This window comes from Hemiscyllium ocellatum, chromosome 24, assembly GCF_020745735.1.
Source record: "Hemiscyllium ocellatum isolate sHemOce1 chromosome 24, sHemOce1.pat.X.cur, whole genome shotgun sequence".
Lineage (NCBI taxonomy): Eukaryota > Metazoa > Chordata > Chondrichthyes > Orectolobiformes > Hemiscylliidae > Hemiscyllium > Hemiscyllium ocellatum.
This window is the reverse complement of record NC_083424.1, coordinates 49,182,086-49,206,530: the sequence shown is the minus strand read 5'-3', so window position 1 is coordinate 49,206,530 and position 24,445 is coordinate 49,182,086. Positions and strand designations below refer to the sequence as shown.

The 24,445-nt window shown below is 41.1% G+C and overlaps 1 protein-coding gene across 1 annotated transcript in view; it reads left to right on the top strand.

Annotated features, from left to right (window-relative positions):
- The window catches only part of cdc45 (CDC45 cell division cycle 45 homolog (S. cerevisiae)), a 51,445-nt gene that overhangs the window by 10,619 nt on the left and 16,381 nt on the right, over positions 1–24,445 (top strand). The window contains exons 4-12 of the mRNA XM_060844068.1: positions 1,558–1,695; positions 4,651–4,797; positions 5,498–5,556; positions 6,699–6,747; positions 10,639–10,700; positions 10,855–10,905; positions 16,970–17,089; positions 20,168–20,299; positions 23,495–23,593. Coding sequence (XP_060700051.1) covers positions 1,558–1,695; positions 4,651–4,797; positions 5,498–5,556; positions 6,699–6,747; positions 10,639–10,700; positions 10,855–10,905; positions 16,970–17,089; positions 20,168–20,299; positions 23,495–23,593 — 857 coding nt within the window. The remainder of the gene's footprint in view (positions 1–1,557; positions 1,696–4,650; positions 4,798–5,497; positions 5,557–6,698; positions 6,748–10,638; positions 10,701–10,854; positions 10,906–16,969; positions 17,090–20,167; positions 20,300–23,494; positions 23,594–24,445) is intronic.

Below are 24,445 nucleotides of genomic sequence, written 5' to 3'. Positions count from 1 at the left end.
CCAGGGGGGCCTTCAGCCACCCAGTTTACCAAAATATTTTTCCTTGTATGGAAAGAGAGAACAGAAAATAGTCTCTTCCTATTTGACATTCCAGGTGCACCACTTAACCGATTGATCAACCATAATCATCCGGGTAAATCCGAGACCCCTCGGGAGGGGAAACCCTATCTAAAACATCCCGAGCATAGAGCAAATAAAATTCACAAAAATAAAGGTTCTCTAATACACTCACAACAGTATTATAAAAAGAAAACTATTTCTAAATAATAAAAAAAAATTAAATGGAGATTATCCCCCTTGTTCCCAGGGGTATCACTTCTTTTCCAACGGTCCATCATATCCTCTCCCAACCAGTGCACCTTCATCAACTTTAAAGGAATTCTGACATTTCTATCTTAGCGAACTGAGCTCCTCTGAATATGAGCTGTTGGAGAAAAGAACCTTCACTGAATGCTAACATTCTACACTTTAAAAATCACGTGACTTGATATCCACACCTTTAGATTTTTAAAAAAATTCATAATTGTCAACTTTCCTTTTTTCTTCTTGTATGCACGTGCACCTGTATATATGTCTGTGTTCTGAATGGTTTCTTTGTACAGGGGAATGCAGAATAGATTTTGATAATTGTTGTATGTAACAAAGTAAATAACAGCTTGTATTTATGTAATACTTTTGACTTCAAGAACCATTCCAAGGCACTTAACAGAATTGATGTGGAGATGCCGGTGTTGGACTGGGGTGAACAAATTAATCAGGTGCAGCGCTCTAAAAGCTTCTGATTTTAAATAAACCCCTGTTGGACTGTAATCTGGTGTCATGTGACTTCTAACGTAACAGGAATGTAATTGGACAAAGACTGACACCAAACTGAAAACAAAACACTAGGACAACGGCTTGTTGGAATAGAAACGTTTTTGGGAGTGTATTTAAGAGTGGATAGTGAAGAGAAGAGTTTTACGGAGAGAATCTACATTCCTTAAGGAATTGCAGGTTCCCGTAGAGCTGGAAATGCTATTAGTTTTGTTTGGATTGTTTCAAGCTAAAAAATATATAAACTGATTTCTATGTATAAGTCATTGGACTTGGAATAGCATTTTGCTTCCTCTCCTACTGTGTGCGTTTGCTTTTGGTTGTTTGTGTTTTTAACAAAGTTGAGCATTTGAGAAGATTTGTGGCTCAGGTTGAGGTTCTGGATGTAGGTTTGCATGCTGAGCTGGATGGTTCGTTTTCGGACGTTTCGTCGCCATGCTAGGTAATATCTTCAATGAGCCTCCGGATGAGCTTTGCTCAGAGGCTCACTGAAGCTGTTCCCTAGTATGGTGACGAAACATCTGAAAATGAACCTTACAGCTCAGCGAGCAAACCTACAAAGAAAGTTGAATATGTTTTGTGTTATGGGTAAGTAAGAACTGGCATATGGAATAAGTAGTTTCTCAAAAAAGTAGTTTACTTCTGGATGTTGTTGTGTACAAATGTTGTGCTGTGCTTCTGGCACCAAATCTATCTTTACCTCCAGGATACAGCCCATTGAATCTGTAATTTTCCTGTTTGCAGTTCAAGTACCTGGTGTTAATTAATTGTGGTGCTAATCTGGATTTACTGGAGACACTGCAACCTGATGAGGATACTGTCTTCTACGTCTGTGATACCCATAGACCTATTGATATTGTTAATATCTATAATGATACACAGGTATGTCTGTCAATTAAACTCTAACCTTAAGCATGCCATAAACTGATTTCTATGTGTAAGTCATTGGACTTAGGATTGAATTTTATTCTCAGCCCTACCTCTGTTTAGTGTTTTCTATTAGTCGTTTGAGTTTTTATCAAAGTTAAGAATGTTATTTTGCTTCCACCTTCTGCGCAAGAAATTGCAGGTGAGGAATAATTTGGCTCAGATACAACGTGAACCCTTTCTCTGTTGATTCATAGAAATGTCTTTTGACCCCAATAATAGTCATAGAGATCTGCAGCACAGAAAAAGGCCCTTGAGCCCAGTGTGGCTGCACCAGTCCAAAACAGCCACCTAACTATTCTAATCCTGTTTTTCAGCACTTGGCCCATATCCTTGTATGCCTTAGCATTGCAAGTGCACATCTAAATACTTCTTAAGTGTTATTGAATTTCTGCCTGTATAACCTGTCAAGGCAATATGTTCCAGATTTCTATCACCCTGTGGGTGAAAATGTTTATCCTCCCATCTCGTCTAAACCATCTGCCCCATACCTTAAATCGCTTGAAACCTTGGATGAACATATCAATTTAATTGATGTTTTATACACTGACCTCCATTACAATTTTCAATTCTTGTGTTGTTGAAAAAGACACGTTTTGTCAAAGCTTTTCATAGAGTCAGGCAGCACGGCAACAGATCCTTCGGTCCAAATGGTCTACGCCAAACATAATCCCAAGCTAAACTTGTCCCATCTGCCTGCTTCTGGCCCATATCCCTTCAAACCTTTACCTTACCCTCATCAAAGCAAGATCCACACATGCAAATTTAAAAGGAAACAGCCCAGTGTCCCATCTGTCTCAGTTTACCCTGGAAGCTAAGGTAAGAAGACCATAAAAAATAGGAAGAGGAATAGGCAATTGACCTCTTGAGCCTGCTTCACCATTCAATAGGATTGTGGCTGATGTGACTTTTCTCAAGTCCACTTTCCTGCCTTTTCCCCATAATTCTTGATTCTCCCATGATCAAGAATCTATCTTTCTCAGCCTTAAATACACACAAGGACTGAACCACAGCTCTCTGTGGTAAGGAGTTCCAAAGACCCTCAATTGTTTGAGAGAAGAAATTTGCTGGTTTGTTGCACAGGGCAATGACCGGACCAGTCAGAGTCGCCAAGCCTGACAGTTAACTATCGATCATTAATAGATACATTCTTCATGACAATGCCTTTACTAATCAATGGCCAGTAAATCTCCACACTCGTGATATAAATGTTGTTTTTTTTCCCCCTTGCATTGCTATTCATGAAAATTGACCTGATGAGTGCCAGGTGAAAAGCCTTGATTTAAAATATCTTTTTTTTAAAGCAGTACCTCGAATAGTGTATTACAAAATTACTATGTTCTTTCCTACGCAGCTGTAGGAATTTAGATAGTTTGATGTGTTCAGAGAAACCAGGAAAGAAGTATAAATTGGAATTATGCACTCAGCAAAGGGAATGTGGCCAAAAATGTAGTACATCCATCTGCATTCACTTATCAAGGGTATTTCCAGCATCGGTCGAAACCAACTCCTTCTGAATTGGGTCAATGTCTGCACTAATACCAGTCAGTGACATTGTAAATGCAATATTGTGGTCAGCATTATTATTTAAAAATGATCGTCGTCTAAATGTGGTTTGTCAAATTTGTCTTTGATATGTAAACTGCTCTGCGTTTGCTACATTATTCAGAATAGCTGAAACAATTGCTCTAAATCTGAAATCTAGACATGCCAAACACTAAACACACGTTTGCTGGTTGTTGCTCGAGAAACCCTGTACACTCACTTGTTTTTGATTGTGTTCAGCAGGTTCTAGCTCGGAGCCTAGTTTTGGAATGTAAGCACTTTACTGTCATATAATGACCATCTAACTGAATATATCATGGCATCATTTTCATTGTTGAATATTACCTTTACCTTTAAAATTTGCAGCTTGGATACAGTGTCAGTATTCAGTAAGGCATCCAGGATAAGAGACAGAACAATTTTTCTGTTAATTGCTTTTAGCAGCTGAAATACCTGCATGAGTTCTCTCCTTTTCAAGAACAATCGCAATTCTCCTTCACTTGCGCACCCAGCCATGCATGTTGACCTTCTGGCCACCTTGTCTCCCGTCACTGTATTGCCCTCAACTTCTTCCATCACTGCTCACTGTCTCACCTTCCTGCTGCTCTACATCTCTTTTACTTTCTGCATATGACTCTCTCACACTTTATAGAATCATTTTATATACAATATGTTTCTTTTCTTCTTGATGATGACTTACCCTATTCTCTTGGGGACATTGAACAAATTTGCAATAGCTACAAATTCATAAATATTTTTGAAACGGTTGCTGAGACTTCCTGGATTTTGAATAACTTGATTTACATTTGAAATTACTGGCTGCTATACATATAACTGAAAAAAAAACACTGTTCAAAAATAGCTTGGCTTCTTCCTCAGAGTTTTGCACATAGCCAAAGGAAACTCAATATTAATAGTTTTCACAGATTCCAGTCCTAGCAATTCCAGTCCTAGTCATTCCTACAGCATTATTAGTACAGACTTAGGTTTATCCTCATATTCTACTGACAGCTTGTTGTCTTGGGCAGTGGCACTCACTTTACAGGCAAGGCTTACTTTATAATCCCATTGATAGCAGTGTAATGGGATAGTGACCAATATGGGACTTCCTAAGAAGCATTTCTCCCCCTTTGTGCAATGTGACTGGATTTCAAGGGACAAATGAAAACAAGCAAAATAATTTTTGACACCGGAATATCCTCCTGTTGAGTCATCCAAATTAGGAAAAATTCAAGATAACAAACGAGACACAGTTTGCTTTCAGAACATGGCCTGTGCACCTATAGTTTTGGGATGGAATTCAATATTGCCTGACTTATGAATTGTACAGCAGTTAGCATGGTTAATGTGTCATATGTCCTTTAGGTTAAACTGCTAATAAAACAGGATGATGATCTTGGTGTTCCTGCCTATGATGACCTCTTCAGGGATGAAGAAGATAAGAATTCAGAGGATTCAGGAAATGAAAGTGAAGGGTCAGAACCTTCTGAAAAGCGCAGGCGATTTGATGAAGTGAGTGGATGATGAGAATGGTGTGTTTACTGCAGAAGTTGTGAGAATATGTTGTTTAATTGCTAGGGCAAATGAAATGTTTACAAACAGACTGAAATTGGAGTTGTTCTGAAGGGTAGGAGTCAAAGAAAATCTGAGGGATCACACATTGCTATGCCTTTTTGTTAGTGCTTATCAGCACGGTTTACTACTCCCAGTTGGGACACATCAACATGCGCATAAATTGCCAGTGTTGACTCATAGGCACAGGACATATTAAAGATCAGGATCAATCAGATTGGCTATGTTATTTCCTAAACAGTGCAAGAGTATTTTAGTTCTGGTATTGCACAAAGTGTAATCGTTTTGAGTCAGTTTTAGAATACTCCCAATTTCCTTTTAACAAATTTAAACTCACTAAGACTCAATGAGAAAAGCACATAGAAAAATTACTAACTGAAATAGAAATTTGGGTTCATAAGCATTCATGTATGATGATATAAATGAGAAAACTCTTCTGTACAGTTTGATCATGTCCTGCACACTGAAGTTAGAGAACATTTGGTTTTTTCCACTTCTATAAGCAATTAGATTTTATATATATATATATAATATTTATGAAATCCTTCTAAGTCAGAAGGAGATGAGCCTTTCACAATGTCTCCCGATTAATTTGTGCTAGTGAGTGTGTTGCATTTCAGAAGATTATACTGTCTTCTAGGCAGCCCTGGAGAGGAGAATAGATCGAAGACGTCAGCGTCGGGAATGGGAAGAGCGCAGGTATTGCTTACTATATTTGGTTTCATTTATCTCTTTGGAAATGTCCAATAGTTTGTTCTGTGCATTTCGAAGTCAAGAAGTTAAGCATGAAACAGCTTATTCTTTGCTGTCCCCAAAACATAGAGAAGATGGAGATAACTGAGTTGATGAGAACACAGTAAATACTGATAGGGTTCTTGGGAATCTAGACATTACGTTTTGAGGAATTACATTGATGAATTTCTCAACTGCCTTTCTCCTTACTAGTCTTTCCTTTCCAAGTTTGGATCTGCATCACCCACTCCATGTTGATAGCTAGTATTACAAAAATCTTATTGTCCAGTGTAATAGAGCTACAGTAACTTCTGCAATCAACTTTTGAAATGATTTTCTAATTCTCATTGTTGTATCTTTGGTAATTATCTCTTGGTTCAGCTGTTTTAAGGAGTTCTCAGGTGTACTCAGAACTTCTCACCAGTACTTTATATAGTTCCCTTACATTGCCTGACTGAGTAGGCAGGTGACTTGGTCTCTGCTAACAAACAAATCCTTTATTTATTAAAAAGGAAAAGGAATCCTTCAAAGGGCTTTCTTGATACTAAACCACTCCCAACATTAGCCAAGTGGTGCGGTGTTAGAGACATTCAGAAGAATTTGCAATTGTAACGGTAATAAAGGACTTCAGAAAAATGATGAGCTTAAGTGATTAATAAATACTTCCTTTCATGTGTAGAATACACAACATTTATGGAACAGTGGATTTGAGGTGGTGGCGATATAGGACATACAGCATTCATTTAGATGTATGGCTGAGCTTTCTAACCCATATATCTGGATATATACTCAGAAATCTCACACATTTGTTCAATTATGTTGGTCAACACAAGGATCATTTGTAGATTAATTCAAGCAGAAACTGTCTTGATTTAATGCTTCTATTTAGAATTTCAAATGACTAAGTATTTTATTTAAGCTTTCAACTTGTCATATTGAAGTCCACTCTGGTCAAAAATGGGGCTGTGGTTATGAGAGTAATAGTGGGGTGAGCATACAGATTTGGAGTGGCAAAATTAAAGCACATGCGTGAGAGGGGGAAAGAGAGCGAGAGATTTTGAGTGGGGAGTTACAGATTACCAATGACCTATTTGCTTGTTTTTTTGCAGGAGGGAGATTTTGTTTGAATATGAACAATATGAATACCATGGAACTTCAGTATGTATCTACAGCTAGTCTGGAAAATATTTTAATGTTTATTGCTATGAAACAGGAATCTTCTTTCATACATGCATGTCACAATCTAACCTTTTCCATCTGAAGCTGATATATTGGGTAGAATTCGAAAGGGTGCTTTTTTATCTCACTGACTCAACAACAATTTGAATTAATAAGGTCTGAAGTTGGAGGCAAGATTGCCTACTTAAGTTAAGATCACAGATTCATGTTATATTTTGGCAATATTTAGTGAAATTAGTCCTTTTCAAAGAAATGCAACTGAGGCTTAGCGGTATGTCACTTTGCCAAAGTCAGTCAAAGAAGGTGATAAACATTTTAATCTCAGACTTCCTTTATCTTTCATCCTCAGTGCTGGTATATTTCATCCAGCTACTGCCTGGAAATCTGTTGTCAGATAACTAAGTACTGGAATATATTGTGCTTTACCCTTCATTGCTGTCCTATAGCATAGCTCAGTGAGTAAACATTCACAGAAGTAAATGCTTACCAGCTAAACTTTTTTCAAGAGTTAATTATTTTTCTAACCTTGATTGACTTGGTAAATCATCTCTGAATTGCTGCTTCTTGGTTGCAGAATTGATTATCAACAGGGTGGCACAGTGCTCAGTGGTTAGCACTGCTGCCTCAGTGCCAGCGACCTGAGTTTGATTCCACCTTCAGGGGACTGCTTCTGTGAAGTTTGCATGTTCTCCCTGTGTCTGTGTGTGTTTCCTCCGGGTGCTCCAGTTTCAAAGATGTGGTGGTTCGGTGGATTGGCCATACTAAACTGCCCTGTAGTGTCCGGGGATGTGCAGGCTAAGTGGGTTAGTCTGGGAAATACAGGGATAGGGTAGCAGGGTGGGTCTGGGTGTGATGCTCATTGGAGGAGTGGTGTGGGCATGATGAACCGAATGGCCTGATTCCACAGAGTAGGAATTCTATGATTCTGAGTTTCACATCTTCTCTGAGAAGGGTTAGCTGCTAGACCAGCAGCAATTATTAACTTTGTTTCATTGTAGTATTCATTAATAAAATCTGTTCCTTGTAGTTTATGGTGTGCCTTAACTTTGTCTCCTATGCTTTAGTAGTTCTAATCAGAAGTTTTTTTACAATGGTGGCATTTTAATGTATTTAATCATAATTGTTGAATTTCAAATATCAGCACGATAACCTGTGAGCAAGCAGATGCACTCTGTTGAAAGGTAAAGGGAATTTGAACTAGCAATGTATCAGTTGAAATTTCCACTAACACCTTTGTCTGTCCTGGACCATGCATGGAGCAGGCATTGTATCTCAAACTTTTAAAATTATTTGGGTGGCTTATGAATTTCTTTACTGAATCAGCTAAAAGACTTGGTTCAAACTCTTTCACATTTTCTAATATCCACAGTTCTTTAACTTCTGTGTTTTGTTGTTTGCAAGAAATTTTCAACACATTGCTTTGGAAATGATTTCCTGTCAAATCAGTCTTAAGTAAAAAATGAGGTCTGCAGATGCTGGAGCTCACAACTGAAAATGTGTTGCTGGTCAAAGCACAGCAGGCCAGGCAGCATCTCAGGAATAGGAAATTTGACGTTTCGAGCATAAGCCCTTCATCAGGATGAAGATGAAGGGCTTATGCTCGAAACGTCGAATTTCCTATTCCTGAGATGCTGCCTGGCCTGCTGTGCTTTGACCAGCAACACATTTTCAAATCAGTCTTAAATAAAATGTTTTTGAATAGCCAAAAACCCTGTCTCCTGGGTCTGTCAGCCTTGGTCAACAGTTTGTAAATTCTTAGTTCTCTGTGGTTAGCCCATGGTGAAACTGCAGTGTTGCTACTGTAGACATCTAGAAAATGATGTATACTAACATTTGCTGATGCTTTTCTTTAAATCATAGCCCATTAACATCAAATTATGTAAAAGCCGCCAAGGCAGTGATTGGACTCTTTAAATGTATGTAAAGCAAGCTCTTACAAGCTGCAATGCAATAACGTCCAGATAATTTATTTTTCTTTGAGGGTTAATTATTAGTCAGGATGTGGGATAACTCCTCTTGAAAATAAGGTTATGAGACCTTTTATGTCCTCCTGTGAATGCAGATGGGGGTCACCGGACTCAAATTGTTAACCCTGCTTTCTCTCCAGAGATACTGCCAGGCCTGCTGAGTTTCTCCAACAATTTCTGTTTTTGTTTAAAGCAGATGGGTCATAGAGTCATAGAGATGTACAGCATGGAAACGGTTCTCGATTTAGTGTCTAAACATCTCATCCAAAAGCCAGCATCTTCAACACTGTAACTCAGTGTTGCTCAAGGGTATCAACCCAGCTTTGTGTTCTCAAATCTCTAGAATTGACTTGAACCCACAACCTTCTAACTCCCATGGTGAGTGCTACTAACTCAGCCACAGCTAATACCATTGTAGCCAAGAATTTCCACTTGAGGTCAGTGATTCAGACATAGTGAACCTTTTTTTTGTTAGGATTTGTTTTGATGGTGAGTTTTCTGCTGAAATATATTTGCGTACCAATGAATATAAAATCTTCTGTGGACCAGTGCAATGTGACAGTGTTTTGGGATGTAATCTTCATAAGAAATTTGAAAGTTTGGGGCACCATCTAGAAAAGAAATAGGAATCATTCTGTTGGTACCCTTTTGCCCAAATAAGGACTGTATAACTTTTAAAAACCACCTTGAATGGCCACTAATGGTTGCAATAAATGGAAACACTGTGATGATCGATACATACAAAAAAGAGATTGATTTTTGTTGTGGAGCTGATTTCTAGCAGATTACTTTCTAAACTTGAGCATGTGTTTGCCCACACGCTTAATATGTCTAGATCGCCCTAAAGCCTCCTTGCATCCTCTTCATAATCCCACCTAATTTTCATCAGCAAACTTAGAAATATTTCATTTTTGGTCCCCTCGTTTATGTCATCTATATATATTGTGAAATAACTGTGAAACACTGATCCCTGCTTTAAATCACTAGTCATTGCCTGCCACCCAGAAAAAGACCCATTTATTCCCACTCTCTTTTCATTCTGTCAATCAATTCTCAATCTGTGCCATCATATTATACCCAATCCCGGTTACTTTAATTTTATGGCCTGTTCTCTGGGACCATATCAAAAGCTTTCTTGAAACCCAAATCCACCACATCAACAGTTCTCCCTTATCTATTTTACAAGTTACATCCTCAAAACAACTCCAGGAGATTAGTTGAGTATGATTTCCTTTTCCCACACAGATAAGGTCTTGCTTTAATATCTTACCTGACAGTGCAGCACTACCTTCAAATAGCAATGAAATGTCCTGCATTCGAAATGGAGTTCAAATCCACAAACCTGAGTTATCAATATGGGCAGTATAAGGGCACCAATGTGATATTCCAGAGAGTGCTGGGTTGTTAGAAGTGTCATTCTTTGGCAGAGACATTAAACCCAAGTGCTCAATAATTTGTATGAAAGTAACCCTGTGATCTATTTGAGAAAGAGCAAGGGATTTTGAGCATTCCTCTAATTCCAGCAATTGTTCATCTCTCATTGTTATTTGTGGAGTGCAGAATCACTGCCATGTTTGCTTGTGTAGTCATCAATATATTTAAACATAATTATTTCTGTGAAGCACTTTTGTGATATTATTGCGTAACATGCTGTATGACTACGAAATTGCACTTGTTCTGAAATGTGTTTGGAAGTGTCATCAGTTCTTTTATATTTCCTTTGGTATTGTGGACTAGCTTAAGTTGCTTAATGTAAGATGATTTGGAAAATTACGGCATGGGTTAAACAGCTTTCTGGTGTATGTTATATTTGAAATGATGCAATGCTGAGCTCTTCTCAAGTCCTTTACAGACCCTGAATCTCAAATGCTGATAAACTAGTAATCCTGTCTCTTTCCTGCAGTCTGCCATGGTGATATTTGAGTTGGCCTGGATCATGTCTAAGGATTCAAATGACATGTTGTGGTGAGACATTCTTCCACATAAGATTTATTTAATAGAGCACTATTTTTGTTCAATTTCCACATTTCTAGTGGTAGGCATTAGAAAAAAAGTCACTTGCCCTGCTTTCTACTGTAATTCTGTGCTTATATATACGTGCATGTTTCTTAACTTCTAGGTGGGCTATTGTCGGTTTGACGGATCAGTGGGTTCATGACAAAATCACACAGTAAGTGTTCTTGATGACTACTATACTACCATACTTTATCAACTTACTGTCAAAAGGGAGTGCTCATACATTAAATATAGTATTTATCAAGTTCAACATGTTGTAACTGTAAGCTGAAAAAAGAATTTCCAACTTCAGTGAAATTTCTATTTCATTCATTTAAACAGTCTTTCTCTACATTTGAGCCAGATTGCTAACCTACACTTACTCAGGCCTTTATAGAGTCACGGAGATGTACAACATGGAAACAGACTCTTCAGTCCAACTTGTCCATGCTGACCAGATATCCCAACCTAGTCCCACTTGCCAGCACCTGGCCCATATCCCTCCAAACCCTTATTATTATTATTATTATACTTATCCAGATGCCTTTTAAATATTGAAATTGTACCAGCCTCCACCACTTCTCTGGCAGCTCATTCCAACCACACATCACCCTCTGTGGAAAAAGACCTTGTCTATTTTCCCTATCCGTGCCCTTTGTGATTTTACAAATCTCTATAAGGTCACTCCTCCACCTCCGACGCTGCAGGGAAAACAGTCCCAAACAACCTCTCCCTATAGTTCAAATCCTGCAACTCAGGCAACATCCTTGTAAATCTTTTCTGAACCCTTTCAAGTTTCACAACATCCTTCCGATAGGAAGGAGACAAGAATTGCACGCAACATTCCAAACGTGGCCCAACCAATGTCCTGAACAGCCATATCATGACTTCCCAACTCCTATATCCAATACTCTGACCAATAAAGGAAAGCATACCAAATGCCGCCTTCACTATCCTATCTACCTGCGACTCCACTTTCAAGGAGCTATGAACCTGCACTCCAAAGTCTCTTTGTTCAGCAACACTCCCTCGGACCTTACCATTAAGTATATAAGTCCTGCTAAGATTTCCTTCCCATAATATGGTACCTCACATTTATCTAAATTAAACTCCATCTGAACTCCTCAGCCCATTGGCCCATTTGATCAAGATCCTGTTGTAATCTGAGGGAACCTTCTCTGTCCACTACACCATCAATTTTGGTGTCATCTGCAAGCTTACGAACTATGCCTCCTATGTTCACATCCAAATAATTTATATAAATGATGGAAAGTAGTGGACTTGGCTCCGATCCTTGTGACACTCCTCTGGTCACAGCCTTCCAGTTGAAAAACAATCCTCCTCCATCACCACCCTCTGTCTTCTATGTTCAAGCCAGTTCTGTAACCAAATGGCTAGTTCTCCCTGTATTCCATCCAGTCTCCCATGGGGAACCTTGTCGAACGCCTTACTGAAGCCCGTATGAATCACATCCACTGCTTCCTGTCATCAATCCTTTTTGTTACGACTACAAAAAACCCCATCAATTTTGTGAGACATGATTTCCCACGCACAAAGTCATGTTGACTATTCCTAATCTGTCTTTGCCTTTTCAAATATGTGTAAGTCCTGTCACTCACGATTCCCATCAACTTGCCCACCACAGGCGTCAAGCTCACTAGTTTTTAGTTCTCTGGCTTATCCTTACCACCTTTCTTAAATAGTGGTGCCATATTAGCCAACCTCCAGTCTTCCGGCACCTCACCTGTGATTATCGATGATACAAATATCGCAGCAAGAGGCCCAGCAGTCACTTCCGTAGCTTCCCACAGTATTCTAGTGTACACCTGATCAGGTCCTGGGGATTTATACACTTTTATGCATTTCAAGACATCCAGCACTTCCTCCTCTGTAATTTGGACATTTTTCAAGATGTCACCATCTGTTTCTCTACATTCTCTATCTTTCATGTCTTTTCCACAGTAAACGCTGATGCAAAATATTAGTTTAGTATCTCCCTCATCTCCTGTGGATCCACACAAGGGCCGCCTTGCTGATATTTGAGGGGCCCTATTCTCTCCCTAGTTACCCTTTTGTCGCTAATGTATTTGGAAAAGCCCTTTAGATTCTCCTTAACTCTATTTGCCAAAGCTATCTCATGTCCCCTTTTTGCCCTCCTGATTTCCTTCTTAAGTATACTCCTACTGCCTTCAAGGGTTCACTTGATCTATCCTGTTTATACCTGACATATGCTTTCTTCTTTTTCTTAACCAAACCCTCAATTTCTTTAGTCATCCAGCATTCCCTATACCTATCAGCCTTTCCTTTCACCCTAATAGGAATAGGAGGAGAAAGTGAGATCTGCAGATGCTGGAGATCAGAGCTGAAAATGTGTTGCTGGAAAAGCGCAGCTGGTCAGGCAGCATCCAAGGAACAGGAAATTCGACGTTTCAGGCATAAGCCCTTCATCAGGAATGAGGAAAGTGTGTCCAGCAGGCTAAGATAAAAGGTAGGAGGGACTTGGGGGAGGGGCGATGGAGATGTGATAGGTGGAAGGAGGTCAAGGTGAGGGTGATAGGCTGGACTGGGCTGGGGGCGGAGAGGTCAGGAAGAAGATTGCAGGTTAGGAAGGCGGTGCTGAGTTCGAGGGATTCGACTGAGACAAGGTGGGGGGAGGGAAAATGAGGAAACTGGAGAAATCGGAGTTCATCCCTTGTGGTTGGAGGGTTCCCAGGCGGAAGATGAGGCGCTCTTCCTCTAACCGTCGTGTTGTTATGGTCTGGCGATGGAGGAATCCAAGGACCTGCATGTCCTTGGTGGAGTGGGAGGGGGAGTTGAAGTGTTGAGCCACGGGGTGGTTGGGTTGGTTGGTCCGGGCGTCCCTGAGGTGTTCTCTGAAACGTTCCGCAAAAAGGCGTCCTGTCTCCCCAATATAGAGGAGGCCACATCAGGTGCAGCGGATGCAATAGATGATGTGTGTGGAGGTGCAGGTGAATTTGTGGCGGATATGGAAGGATCCCTTGGGGCCTTGGAGAGAAGTAAGGGAGGAGGTGTGGGCACAAGTTTTTAATTTCTTGCGGTTGCAGGGGAAGGTGCCGGGAGTGGAGGTTGGGTTGGTGGGGGGTGTGGACCTGATGAGGGAGTCACGGAGGGAGTGGTCTTTTCGGAACGCTGATAGCGGAGGGGAGGGGAGGGAAATATATCCCTGGTGGTGGGGTCCGTTTGGAGGTGGTGGAAATGATGGCGGATGATACGCTGTATATGGAGGTTGGTGGGGTGGTAGGTGAGAACCAGTGGTGTTCTGTCCTGGTGGCGGTTGGAGGGGCAGGGCTCAAGGGCAGAGGAGCGGGAAGTGGAGGAGATGCGGTGGAGGGCATCGTCGATCACGTCTGGGGGGAATCTGCGGTCCTTGAAGAAGGAGGCCATCTGGGCTGTATGGTATTGGAATTGGTCCTCCTGGGAGCAGATGCGGCGGAGACGAAGGAATTGGGAATATGGGATGGCGTTTTTACAGGGGGACAGGGTGGGAGCAGGTGTAGTCTAGGTAGCTATGGGAACCAGTCGGTTTATAGTAGATGTCTGTGTTGATTCGGTCGCCCGAGATAGAAATGGAAAGGTCTAGGAAGGGGAGGGAGGAGTCTGAGACGGTCCAGGTGAATTTGAGGTCAGAGTGGAAGGTGTTGGTAAAGTGGATGAACTGTTCACCCTCCTCGTGGGAGCACGAGGCAGTGCCGATACAATCATTGATGTAGCGGAGGAAAAGGTGGGGAGTGGTGCCAGTGTAGTTGTGGAAGATGGACTGTTCCACATATCCTACGAAGAGACAGGCATAGCTGGGGCCCATGCGGGCCTTTCCATTTCTATCTCGGGCGACCGAATCATCACAGACATCTACTATAAACCGACTGATTCCCACAGCTACCTAGACTACACCTCCTCCCACCCTGCCCCCTGTAAAAACGCCATCCCATATTCCTTCGTCTCCGCCGCATCTGCTCCCAGGAGGACCAGTTCCAATACCGTACAGCCCAGATGGCCTCCTCCTTCAAGGACCGTAGATTCCCCCCAGACGTGATCGACGATGCCCTCCACCGCATCTCCTCCGCTTCCCACTCCTCCGCCCTTGAGTCCCGCCCCTCCCACCGTCACCAGGACAGAACCCCACAGGTTCTCACCTACCACCCCACCAACCTCCATATACAGCGTATCATCTGCCGTCATTTCCGCCACCTCCAAATGGACCCCACCACCAGGGATATATTTCCCTCCCCTCCCCTATCAGCGTTCCAAAAATACCACTCCCTCCGTGACTCCCTCGTCAGGTCCACACCCCCCACCAACCCAACCTCCACTCCAGGCCCCTTCCCCTGCAACCGCAAGAAATGCAAAACTTGTGCCCACACCTCCTCCCTTACTTCTCTCCAAGGCCCCAAGGGATCCTTCCATATCCGCTACAAATTCACCTGCACCTCCACACACATCATCTATTGCATCCGCTGCACCCAATGTGGCCTCCCCTATATTGGGGAGACAGGCCGCCTTTTTGCGGAACGTTTCAGAGAACACCTCTGGGACACCCGGACCAACCAACCCAACCACCCCGTGGCTCAACACTTCAACTCCCCCTCCCACTCCACCAAGGACATGCAGGTCCTTGGACTCCTCCATCGCCAGACCATAACAACACGACGGTTGGAGGAAGAGCGCCTCATCTTCCGCCTGGGAACCCTCCAACCACAAGGGATGAACTCCGATTTCTCCAGTTTCCTCATTTCCCCTCCCCCCACCATGTCTCAGTCGATTCCCTCGAACTCAGCACCGCCCTCCTAACCTGCAATCTTCTTCCTGACCTCTCCGCCCCCAGCCCAGTCCAGCCTATCACCCTCACCTTGACCTCCTTCCACCTATCACATCTCCATCGTCCCTCCCCCAAGTCCCTCCTCCACCTTTTAACTTAGCCTGCTGGACACACTTTCCTCATTCCTGATGAAGGGCTTATGCCCGAAACGTCGAATTTCCTGTTCCTTGAATGCTGTCTGACCTGCTGCGCTTTTCCAGCAACACATTTTCAGCCCCAATAGGAATATACTGCCTCTGGTCTCTCATTATCTCATTTCTGAAGGCTTCCCATTTTCCAGCAATCCCTTTACCTGTGAACACCTGCCCCCAATCAACTTTTGAATATTCGTTCCTAATACCATCAAAATTAGTCTTCCTCCAAATGAGAACTTCAACTTTTAGAACTGGTCTATCATTTTCCATCTCTATTTTAAAACTAACAGAATTATGGTCGCTGGCCCCCAAAGTGCTCCCCCACTGACACTTCAGTCACCTGTTCTGCCTTATTTCCCAAAAGTAAGTCAAGATTTGCACCTTCTCTAGTAGGTTTATCCACATACTGTATCAGAAAATTTTCTTCTACACACTTAAATTCCTCTCCATCTAAACCCTTAACACTATGGCAGTCCCAGTCTATGTTTGGAAAGTTAAAATCCCTTACCATAACCACCCTATTGTACTTAAAGGTAACTGAAATCTCCTGACAAAGTTTGACAAGTCATATGCAAAATCTTTCAACCCACCAGACTGGGTAGAATTATAACCCAGATGTTGGCAATAGGCTAACTGTATCCTCTATTTGTGATCAAATTTCTTTGAACTTAGATTCCACAATTTGAACTTCCTTACCGTCTTATGTTTGAACTTTGCAACAAATAAGAAATGTGTCTCAATCTACTTACTAAAGAAATTATGATAATATTGGATTAATGTTCCAGAAGATGTGAAGTAGCCAGCACATTTCTTTCTAAATTTTTAAAGGATGCGTCTTTAAGTCTGATCATTTAATTCAATTTCAAAATGGGATAGTCACAAAAAGTCCATTATTTTGAAAATATCATAGGTAGAGAAAGAGACAACAGAAGATCACCAGGACAATGTATTTCTCTTATCTTTCTACCCCCACAACTGCTGATGATTGTGTTGTGATGTCCCCACATCACATTCTTCTAACTTTGACCTCTTTGTGCATTCCAATTTGCTTCGCCCTACTATTAGTGCCATGCCTTTCAATGTCAAGGCTCTGATATCTGAAATTATCTCTCTCTCTTTTTTTTTCCCTATACCTCTCTATCCCTCTCTTACAATTATGTTTGCTTAAAGTGCATTGGAATGCTTTGCGATGTCAAGTTTCTAGATAAAGGTGAAATTGACTTTTGTTTCTGTTGATCACAAAGTATTCAGCATACCTTTTATTGCAGCATCAAGTATGTGACTGATGTTGGCATTGTGCAGCGTCACGTATCCCGACACAACCATCGCAATGAGGATGAGGAGAACACGCTTTCTATTGACTGCATGAGGATCTCCTTTGACTATGAGTATCCTTTAATCGCAGAAGAGAACAAAGCAATTAAATGAAGATAACAAAATTTATATCGTTAAAAATCACACAACACCAGGTTATAGTCCAACAGGTTTAATTGGAAGCACACTAGCTTTCGGAGCGACGCCCCTTCATCAGGTGATAGTGGAGGGCTCAATCGTCCTGATGAAGGAGCGTCATTCCGAAAGCTAGTGTGCTTCCAATTAAGCCTGTTGGACTATAACCTGGTGTTGTGATTTTTAACTTTGTACACCCCAGTTCAACACCAGCATTTCCAAATCAAAATTTATATCATAAGCTATTGTGCAGTCAACATGACAAATGTATTCCTAATTCAGTAACTGCTTTCTTAAAATAGATTCATTTTGTTGCTAAGTTAAATATTATTACTTGAATAGGACTGAAAAACAAATAGTTTTGATGGTTTTTAGGATAGTCAAGAAACATATGCAACTTCTCTTGGGTTGCCATAATGTGAGCTGATGCTCATGTTTTGAAGTTCAATATATCTTTAACTATTTAGTAGTTTTCATTCAAAGAGACGCTACCCTTCCTTTCTTTACGTAAGTTGTCCTTAGCATCTCAACTCGTACATAGGATTGTACCAAGCAGGATTGGTCTTTTTTTAATACAGATTTTCTTATTGCAAGGATTAACAGGGGCTCATGAGCTAAGTTGTCTGGCTTTTTTGGACCAAATTGTTCCTTTACAGGAAGTCAGTTGGTGAATAATGAAGTAGAATCAGTCGTGGCACACTTGTTTATGTTTATTTATAGATTTACACTTCCAAGTATAACCACCCAACCCAACAGCTGTAGTTTGTACGTTTATGGGATCAATCCAAAGTTAATGCCCATCACTTGGATACAATTAAACAATGAAATGACTACGTGTTTACATAGAAAATGTATTGTCATTTAGAATTTCAGCAAAAAAAAACATAGCTGACTGAGAAAAGTAATGAAAAGAAGCTTTCCCCCATTGGCTACAACACAATGTAATGCCTGTAATGATAGATAACACAAATGAATGACATATAATGCTAGTGACCATTTGTTGGTAGATGCTGTGATTATCTATGGCTCGTTTTCTGAGTTTGCATGCTTAGAGCATGAAAGAGTGTTCTATTGACACTCGTCAGATAATTTATTAATTCTGGGTTTGAATTACGAAGCTTTGGTCAGAGCAAAACTGCTTTGCGTTCGCACTGCAACTGTAGCATGAATGCAGCCTTCATCTCACTGAGATATTTTGGATCAGTATTTACTGTGGAAAGGATATGGAAGATATAGACTGTAGGGAAATAGATGGTGACACCTTGCAAAATGTCCATATTACAGAGGAGGAAGTGCTGGATGTCTTGAAACGCATCAAGGTGGATAAATCCCCAGGATCTGATCAAGTGTACCCTAGAACTCTGTGGGAAGCTAGAGAAGTGATTGCTGGGCCTCTTGCTGAGATATTTGTATCATCGATAGTCACAGGTGAGGTGCCGGAGGTTGGCTAACATGGTGCCATTGTTTAAGAAAGGTGGTAAGGACAAGCCAGGGAACTATGGACCAGTGAGCCTGACACCAGTGGTGGGCAAGTTGTTGGAGGGAATTCTGAGGGACAGGATGTACATGTATTTGGAAAGGCAAGGACAGATTGGGGATAATCAACATAGCTTTGTGCATGGGAAATCATGTCTCACAAACTTGATTGATTATTTTGAAGAAGTAACAAAGAGGATTGATGTGGACAGAGCGGTAGATGTGATCCATATGGGGTTCAGTAAGGTGTTCAACAAGGTTCCCCATGGGAGACTGATTAGCAAGGTTAGATCTCACAGAATACTTGGAGAAGTAAGCATTTGGATACAGAACTGGCTCAGAGGTAGAAGACAGAGGGTGGTGGTGGAGGGTTGTTTTTGAGACTGGAGGCCTGTGACCAGTGGAATGCCACAAGGATCGGTGCTGGGTGCTCTACTTTTTGTCATTTACATAAATGATTTGGATGCGAGCATAAGGGGTACAATTAGTAAGTTTGCAGATGATACCAAAATTGAGGTGTAGTGGACAGCGAAGAAGGTTACCTGTGATCACAACTGGGTCTTGATCAGATGGGCCAATGGGCTGAAAAGTGGTAGATGGAGTTTAATTCAGATAAATGCAAGATGCTGCATTTTGGGAAAGCAAATCTTAGCAGGAATTGTACACTTATCAATAAGGTCCTAGGGAGTGTTGCAAAACAAAGAGACCTTGGAGTGCAGGTTCATAGATCCCTGAAAGTGGAGTCGCAGGTAGATAGGATACTGAAGAAGACGTTTGATATGCTTTCGTTTATTGGTTAGAGTATTGAGTACAGGGGTTGGGAAGTCATGTTGCGGCTGTACAGGACATTAGTACTGTTGGAATATTGCGTGCAATTCTGGTCTCCTTCCTATCGGAAAGACGTTGTGAAACTTGAAAGGGTTCAGAAAAGATTTACAAGGATGTTGCAAGGGTTGGAGGATTTGAGCTATGGGGAGAGGCTGAACAGGCTGGAACTTTTTTCCCTGGACTGTCAGAGGCTGAGGAGTGACCTTATAGAGGTTTAAAAAATTATGAGGGGCATGGATAGGATAAATAGACAAAGTCTTTTCCCTGGGGTCGGGGAGTCCAGAACTAGAGGGCATAGGTTTAGGGTGAGAGGGGAAAGATATAAAAGAGACCCAAGGGGCAACTTTTTAACACAGAGGGTGGTACATGTATGGAATGAGCTGCCAGACGAAGTGGTGGAGGCTGGTTCAATTGCAACATTTAAAATACATTTGGATGGGTATATGAATAGAAAGGGTTTGGAGGTATGTGGGCCAGTTGCTGGCAGGTAGGTGGGACTAGATTGGGTTGGGATATCTGGTCGGCATAGACGAGTTGGACCAAAGGGTCTGTTCCCATGCTGTACATCTCTATGACTTGACTATGTGGTCACTGCACTCTGATCCTGATTCCTTGGGAGATTTTGAGAGCTCATTTTGTAATCCTTTCATTGCAAACTCTTTGTTTTTCTAAAGATTAGGATTTTTTTTTCTTTAACTTTAAGCTTGTTGAAGCCTACGTCTGGCTCTGTATCAGCATTGGTCACTTTATGAAAGTATGTGCAACTCCAGCTATACCTATTCCAATCTCAAGCTGTGGTCCATTCAAGGCCTGAAGAGGTTGCAGGAATTTCTTGCAGATATGGGGTATGTGCATCTATCAAATTTCCTTATGCACTTCCTTACGATCCTTTTGCAATTCATGCATAAAACACCCAGAGACCTCTGCATTTCTTGGCCATTTCTCATCATTTAGATAATATGTTTATTCTTCTTCCAGACAAAATGGACCATATGTTTTAAAAAAAAAATTTTACCACATTACCAATTGCCTGATCTTTACCCACTGATCTAAACTACTTATATCCTATGGTAGTTTTCCTTGTGTCCTGTTCACAGCTTGCTTTCCTATATATAATAAAACAAAGAGCTACAGATGATGCAGGTATGAAAGAAAAACAAAACACTGGAGAAATTCAACAGGTTTGGTAGCAACTATGGAAAGAAAGAGTTAACATTTTTGAGTCAGATCACTGGAGCTCTCAATGACTGCTACCTTGTGAAACCCATCCCACCATCTTACCTCTGGCTGAATTGTGCAGTGATCCTAGGCCTTCAAAGGGTGTACTTGCCGTGATGCCCACCACCTGCTTGATGGCACTGCAAGCAAAAGAGCTACCAACCTCAGAATGACTTTGTCACAGCAGACAGGGTGCAAACACACTCTCACCACCCTCTCAGGTTTCTGATCCTCTGGAAGGTCTACCTATAGCCTAATAATTACTTAATTGGCTCATTATTCAACAGTCTTCCCCAAAGTAGCAAAATGGACTTCTCTCCAACTCATCAGTTGATGGTTGAGAGTCAACAAGGGTAAAGGTAGGTTAAATAGATCACCGAATTTTGGCAGGAGTATAACGTAGAAAAATTGTGATCTTGAATTCTGGCATACTACAAAGGACAAATGGGAAAAAAGTTAGCCACCAGGATACACCAACACCAGCTCACCACAAAAAGACATGACTCTCTCTCCCTCGTAGCCCTATACACGGATGAAAAAAACCACCATTTCGACTAGGACAACACCTGTATCCTGGGACAGGCTAAGCAAAGACATGCCAGAGAATTCCTAGAGGCCTGGCACTCCAACCACAACGCCATAAACAAACACATAGATCTAGATACCATCTATCAATCCCTCAGAAAACGAACAGGAAATGACATCACCACAAACCCCAGGAACCCGATCCAGGACAAACATATAAATAGAAAGCGGGGATAACAGCTTCACTTCACTTGGAGGTCGCCACTGATGATGTTATCTAGCCAGGTAGTGAAACATCTGGATATCAAACCTACAGCTCAGCGAGCAAACCTACACCCTAAACCTCAACCTGAGCTACAAACCTTGCAGAAAATTAGGGTATTATTGACAACAAGGAGCTTTATCATGGAGATGTGTATTCTACAGGCAGCAAGGTTAGACCAAGCTGTTTCCTGCCCAGAATTGCAAATGACATCATCATTATATCATGTGATCAGACTCAAGTTACAATCCATCATGCTAATGAAAATACACAACAAAGATATATTGTAGAAATCTGTGGTGCAGAAAGATCTGAGTGTTCTGATACCAGGTAAGCTAACATGTTGTTAGAACAGCTTTTAGTTGCCTTTAAAGGAAAAGAAATGGAATATGAAAGTAGGGAATTGTTGCTGTATCAGTAATGCCTTGGTGAGACCACACCTGTAGAATTGTGTGATTAACTAAGAAATGAATCACTGAAAGAGGCATTTAAGTGTACCGGAAGCCATTTTGATTTGGTGAGTAAGCTGATGCCTTGGATGAAGGAGAAAAGGTTGGAGTTTAGATAGATGAACCATGATATTATTGAGGAGATTGGTAGGATGGATGCTTGCCCTTGTTGGGGCAATTTGAATTCGGGGACAGAGTTGGAAAATAAGGGATCTTGCAGCTAAGACTGAGATGAGTACTTTTTCATTGAGAGTTGTTAGCATGTAGAATGCTCTTCTCCAGCATGCAGTGGAGATTGGCTCATTGAATATATTTAAGGCTGAATTGGACAGATTTTTGATTTACAAAGATACTAACATTAGAGGCGGTCCAGAGAAAGTTCACCAGGTTTGGAGGGACTTTATTATGAGGAGAGGCCCAACAAGTCCACACCGACCCGCCAAAGCACAACCCATCTAGATCCATTCCCCTACATTTATCCCTTCACCTTACACTACGGGCAATTTAGCATGGCCAATTCACCTAACCTGCACATTTTTGGACTGTGGGAGGAAACCGGAGCACCCGGAGGAAACCCACGCAAACAAGGAGAATGCGCAAGCTCCACATAGTCAATCGCCTGAGGTGGGAATTGAACCCGGGTCTCTGGCGCTGTGAGGCAGCAGCGCTAACCACTGTGCCACCATGCTGCCTACAAATTGTGGAATTCTTTACAGCAAAAGACTGGATTGTTAATTATGTTCAAGACTGAGAAACAGGTTTTTAATTAGTAGAGGAATAAAGTATTATGGGAAAATAGTGGAGTTGAGGAATATCAGATCAGCCATGATCTTATTGAATGGCAGATAAGACTTGATGTACTAATGTGCTACTTTCTGTTCCTATGTCTTTTGGCCTTGAGGCAACCAGATTATGTAGGGAGGGCAGGAAAGTGGAATTATGGTCACAGTGAGGTCAACCATGTTCTTATTGAATGGCGGAGCAAGGTCAAGAGGCCAAATGACCTGTTCCTGCTACATAGGATATTATGATATTAACCTATTCAAAACTAAATGAACTGTTAGATCCCAATTTCTTGGTTGCAATTTTACTACAATAGAACGTTGAGCCAAGAAAGATCTCACTTCATAACTACAATTGTTATTACCCATGATATTGGAATATAAAAGTGCTTGCATAACTTGCTTTGAAAACTGCGTAATTCCTGATTAACCAATTTTAAGGAAATTGATTGCAAACTTCCAGCGTTTTGTAAATCCCCGGGTTCTGAAGAAGGCTGAGTGGACCTGAAACTTTAACTCTGCTTTCTCTCTACAGATGCTGCCAGAGCTACTGAGATTTTTCCTGTTTCTTGTTTCTGATTTCCAGCATCTGCAGTTCTTTTGGGGTTTTTTTTGTGGTTGATTGAGCTATTGCAAAGGTTACAGTTCTTGATTGGTTGAATTCTCAGATTATTCTTTGGTCTGCCTTTGCTAAAAGAATCGGTGCTTTTGTGGTCATTACCCTGTTTATGATGTAAAAACCACATTATTTTAGGTGCTGGGCTTATCTAATTAATTCTGACTGTTTTCTCATTTATGTTGCAGACTGCCTCTGAAAGAAGTCAGGCAGAAGTTTAACTCCATGGACATTTCGCTGAAGGAGAATTTACAGGAAATGATTGAGGAATCAGCTACTAAGTTTGGGTATGAACCAGAACAATCTTCAATTTATAGTTATCAGATTACTCTCGCCCAATTTTATAGAAATCAGTGACAGCAAATTGTTCAGAAAAACAGGAATTATCTCCATGGCTCACTATGGGCAGGTAGTTTCAGAAAGCGTAAGTGTGTATCTGCAGTATATTTGGAAAAGTCAAGGAGGATTAAAATTTTGATGACCAGTTTGAAGAGTACCTTTTTTTGGGAGAAGGGTGAAAATAATTAGACAATCAGAAACTTTAAGAGTTGATAATTGTAGAATTATCGTCGCAGCTACTGTTCTTGATTGATCTTATTCTCATATTGTTCCTCGTATAGTATATTACTGCTTTTTAATTTTTTTTGGCATATGGATCATTAGCAAGGGCAGTACTTATCACCTATCCCCAATGCTAATAAGAAGGTAGAGTGGCCTTTTTTCTTAAATTAATGGAGTCCCTATGACAATGAAGGAATTAATATATATTTTAAGTGGGAATGGTGTATTACATGGAATTGACAGTGTTGCCATGCAGTTGCTGTCGTTGATTTCTACCTTTTTAGAATGATGTGTTTGAAACTTTCGTGAGGTGCCTTTCGAAGGGTCAGTTACTTAATTGTCAACTTGGTTTAATTCACAGCGCTTAGTCATAAAATCATTCAGCATGAAAACAGACCTTCCTGGGCAACTATGCCGACCAGGTTTCCCAAACTAAGCTAGTTCCAGTTGCCTGTGTTTCATCCATATCACCCTAAGTCTTTCCTATTCATTTACCTGTCCAAATATCTTTCAAATGTTGTAACTGTACTTGCATTTACCACTTCCTCTGGCAGTACACTCCACAAACAAACCACCGT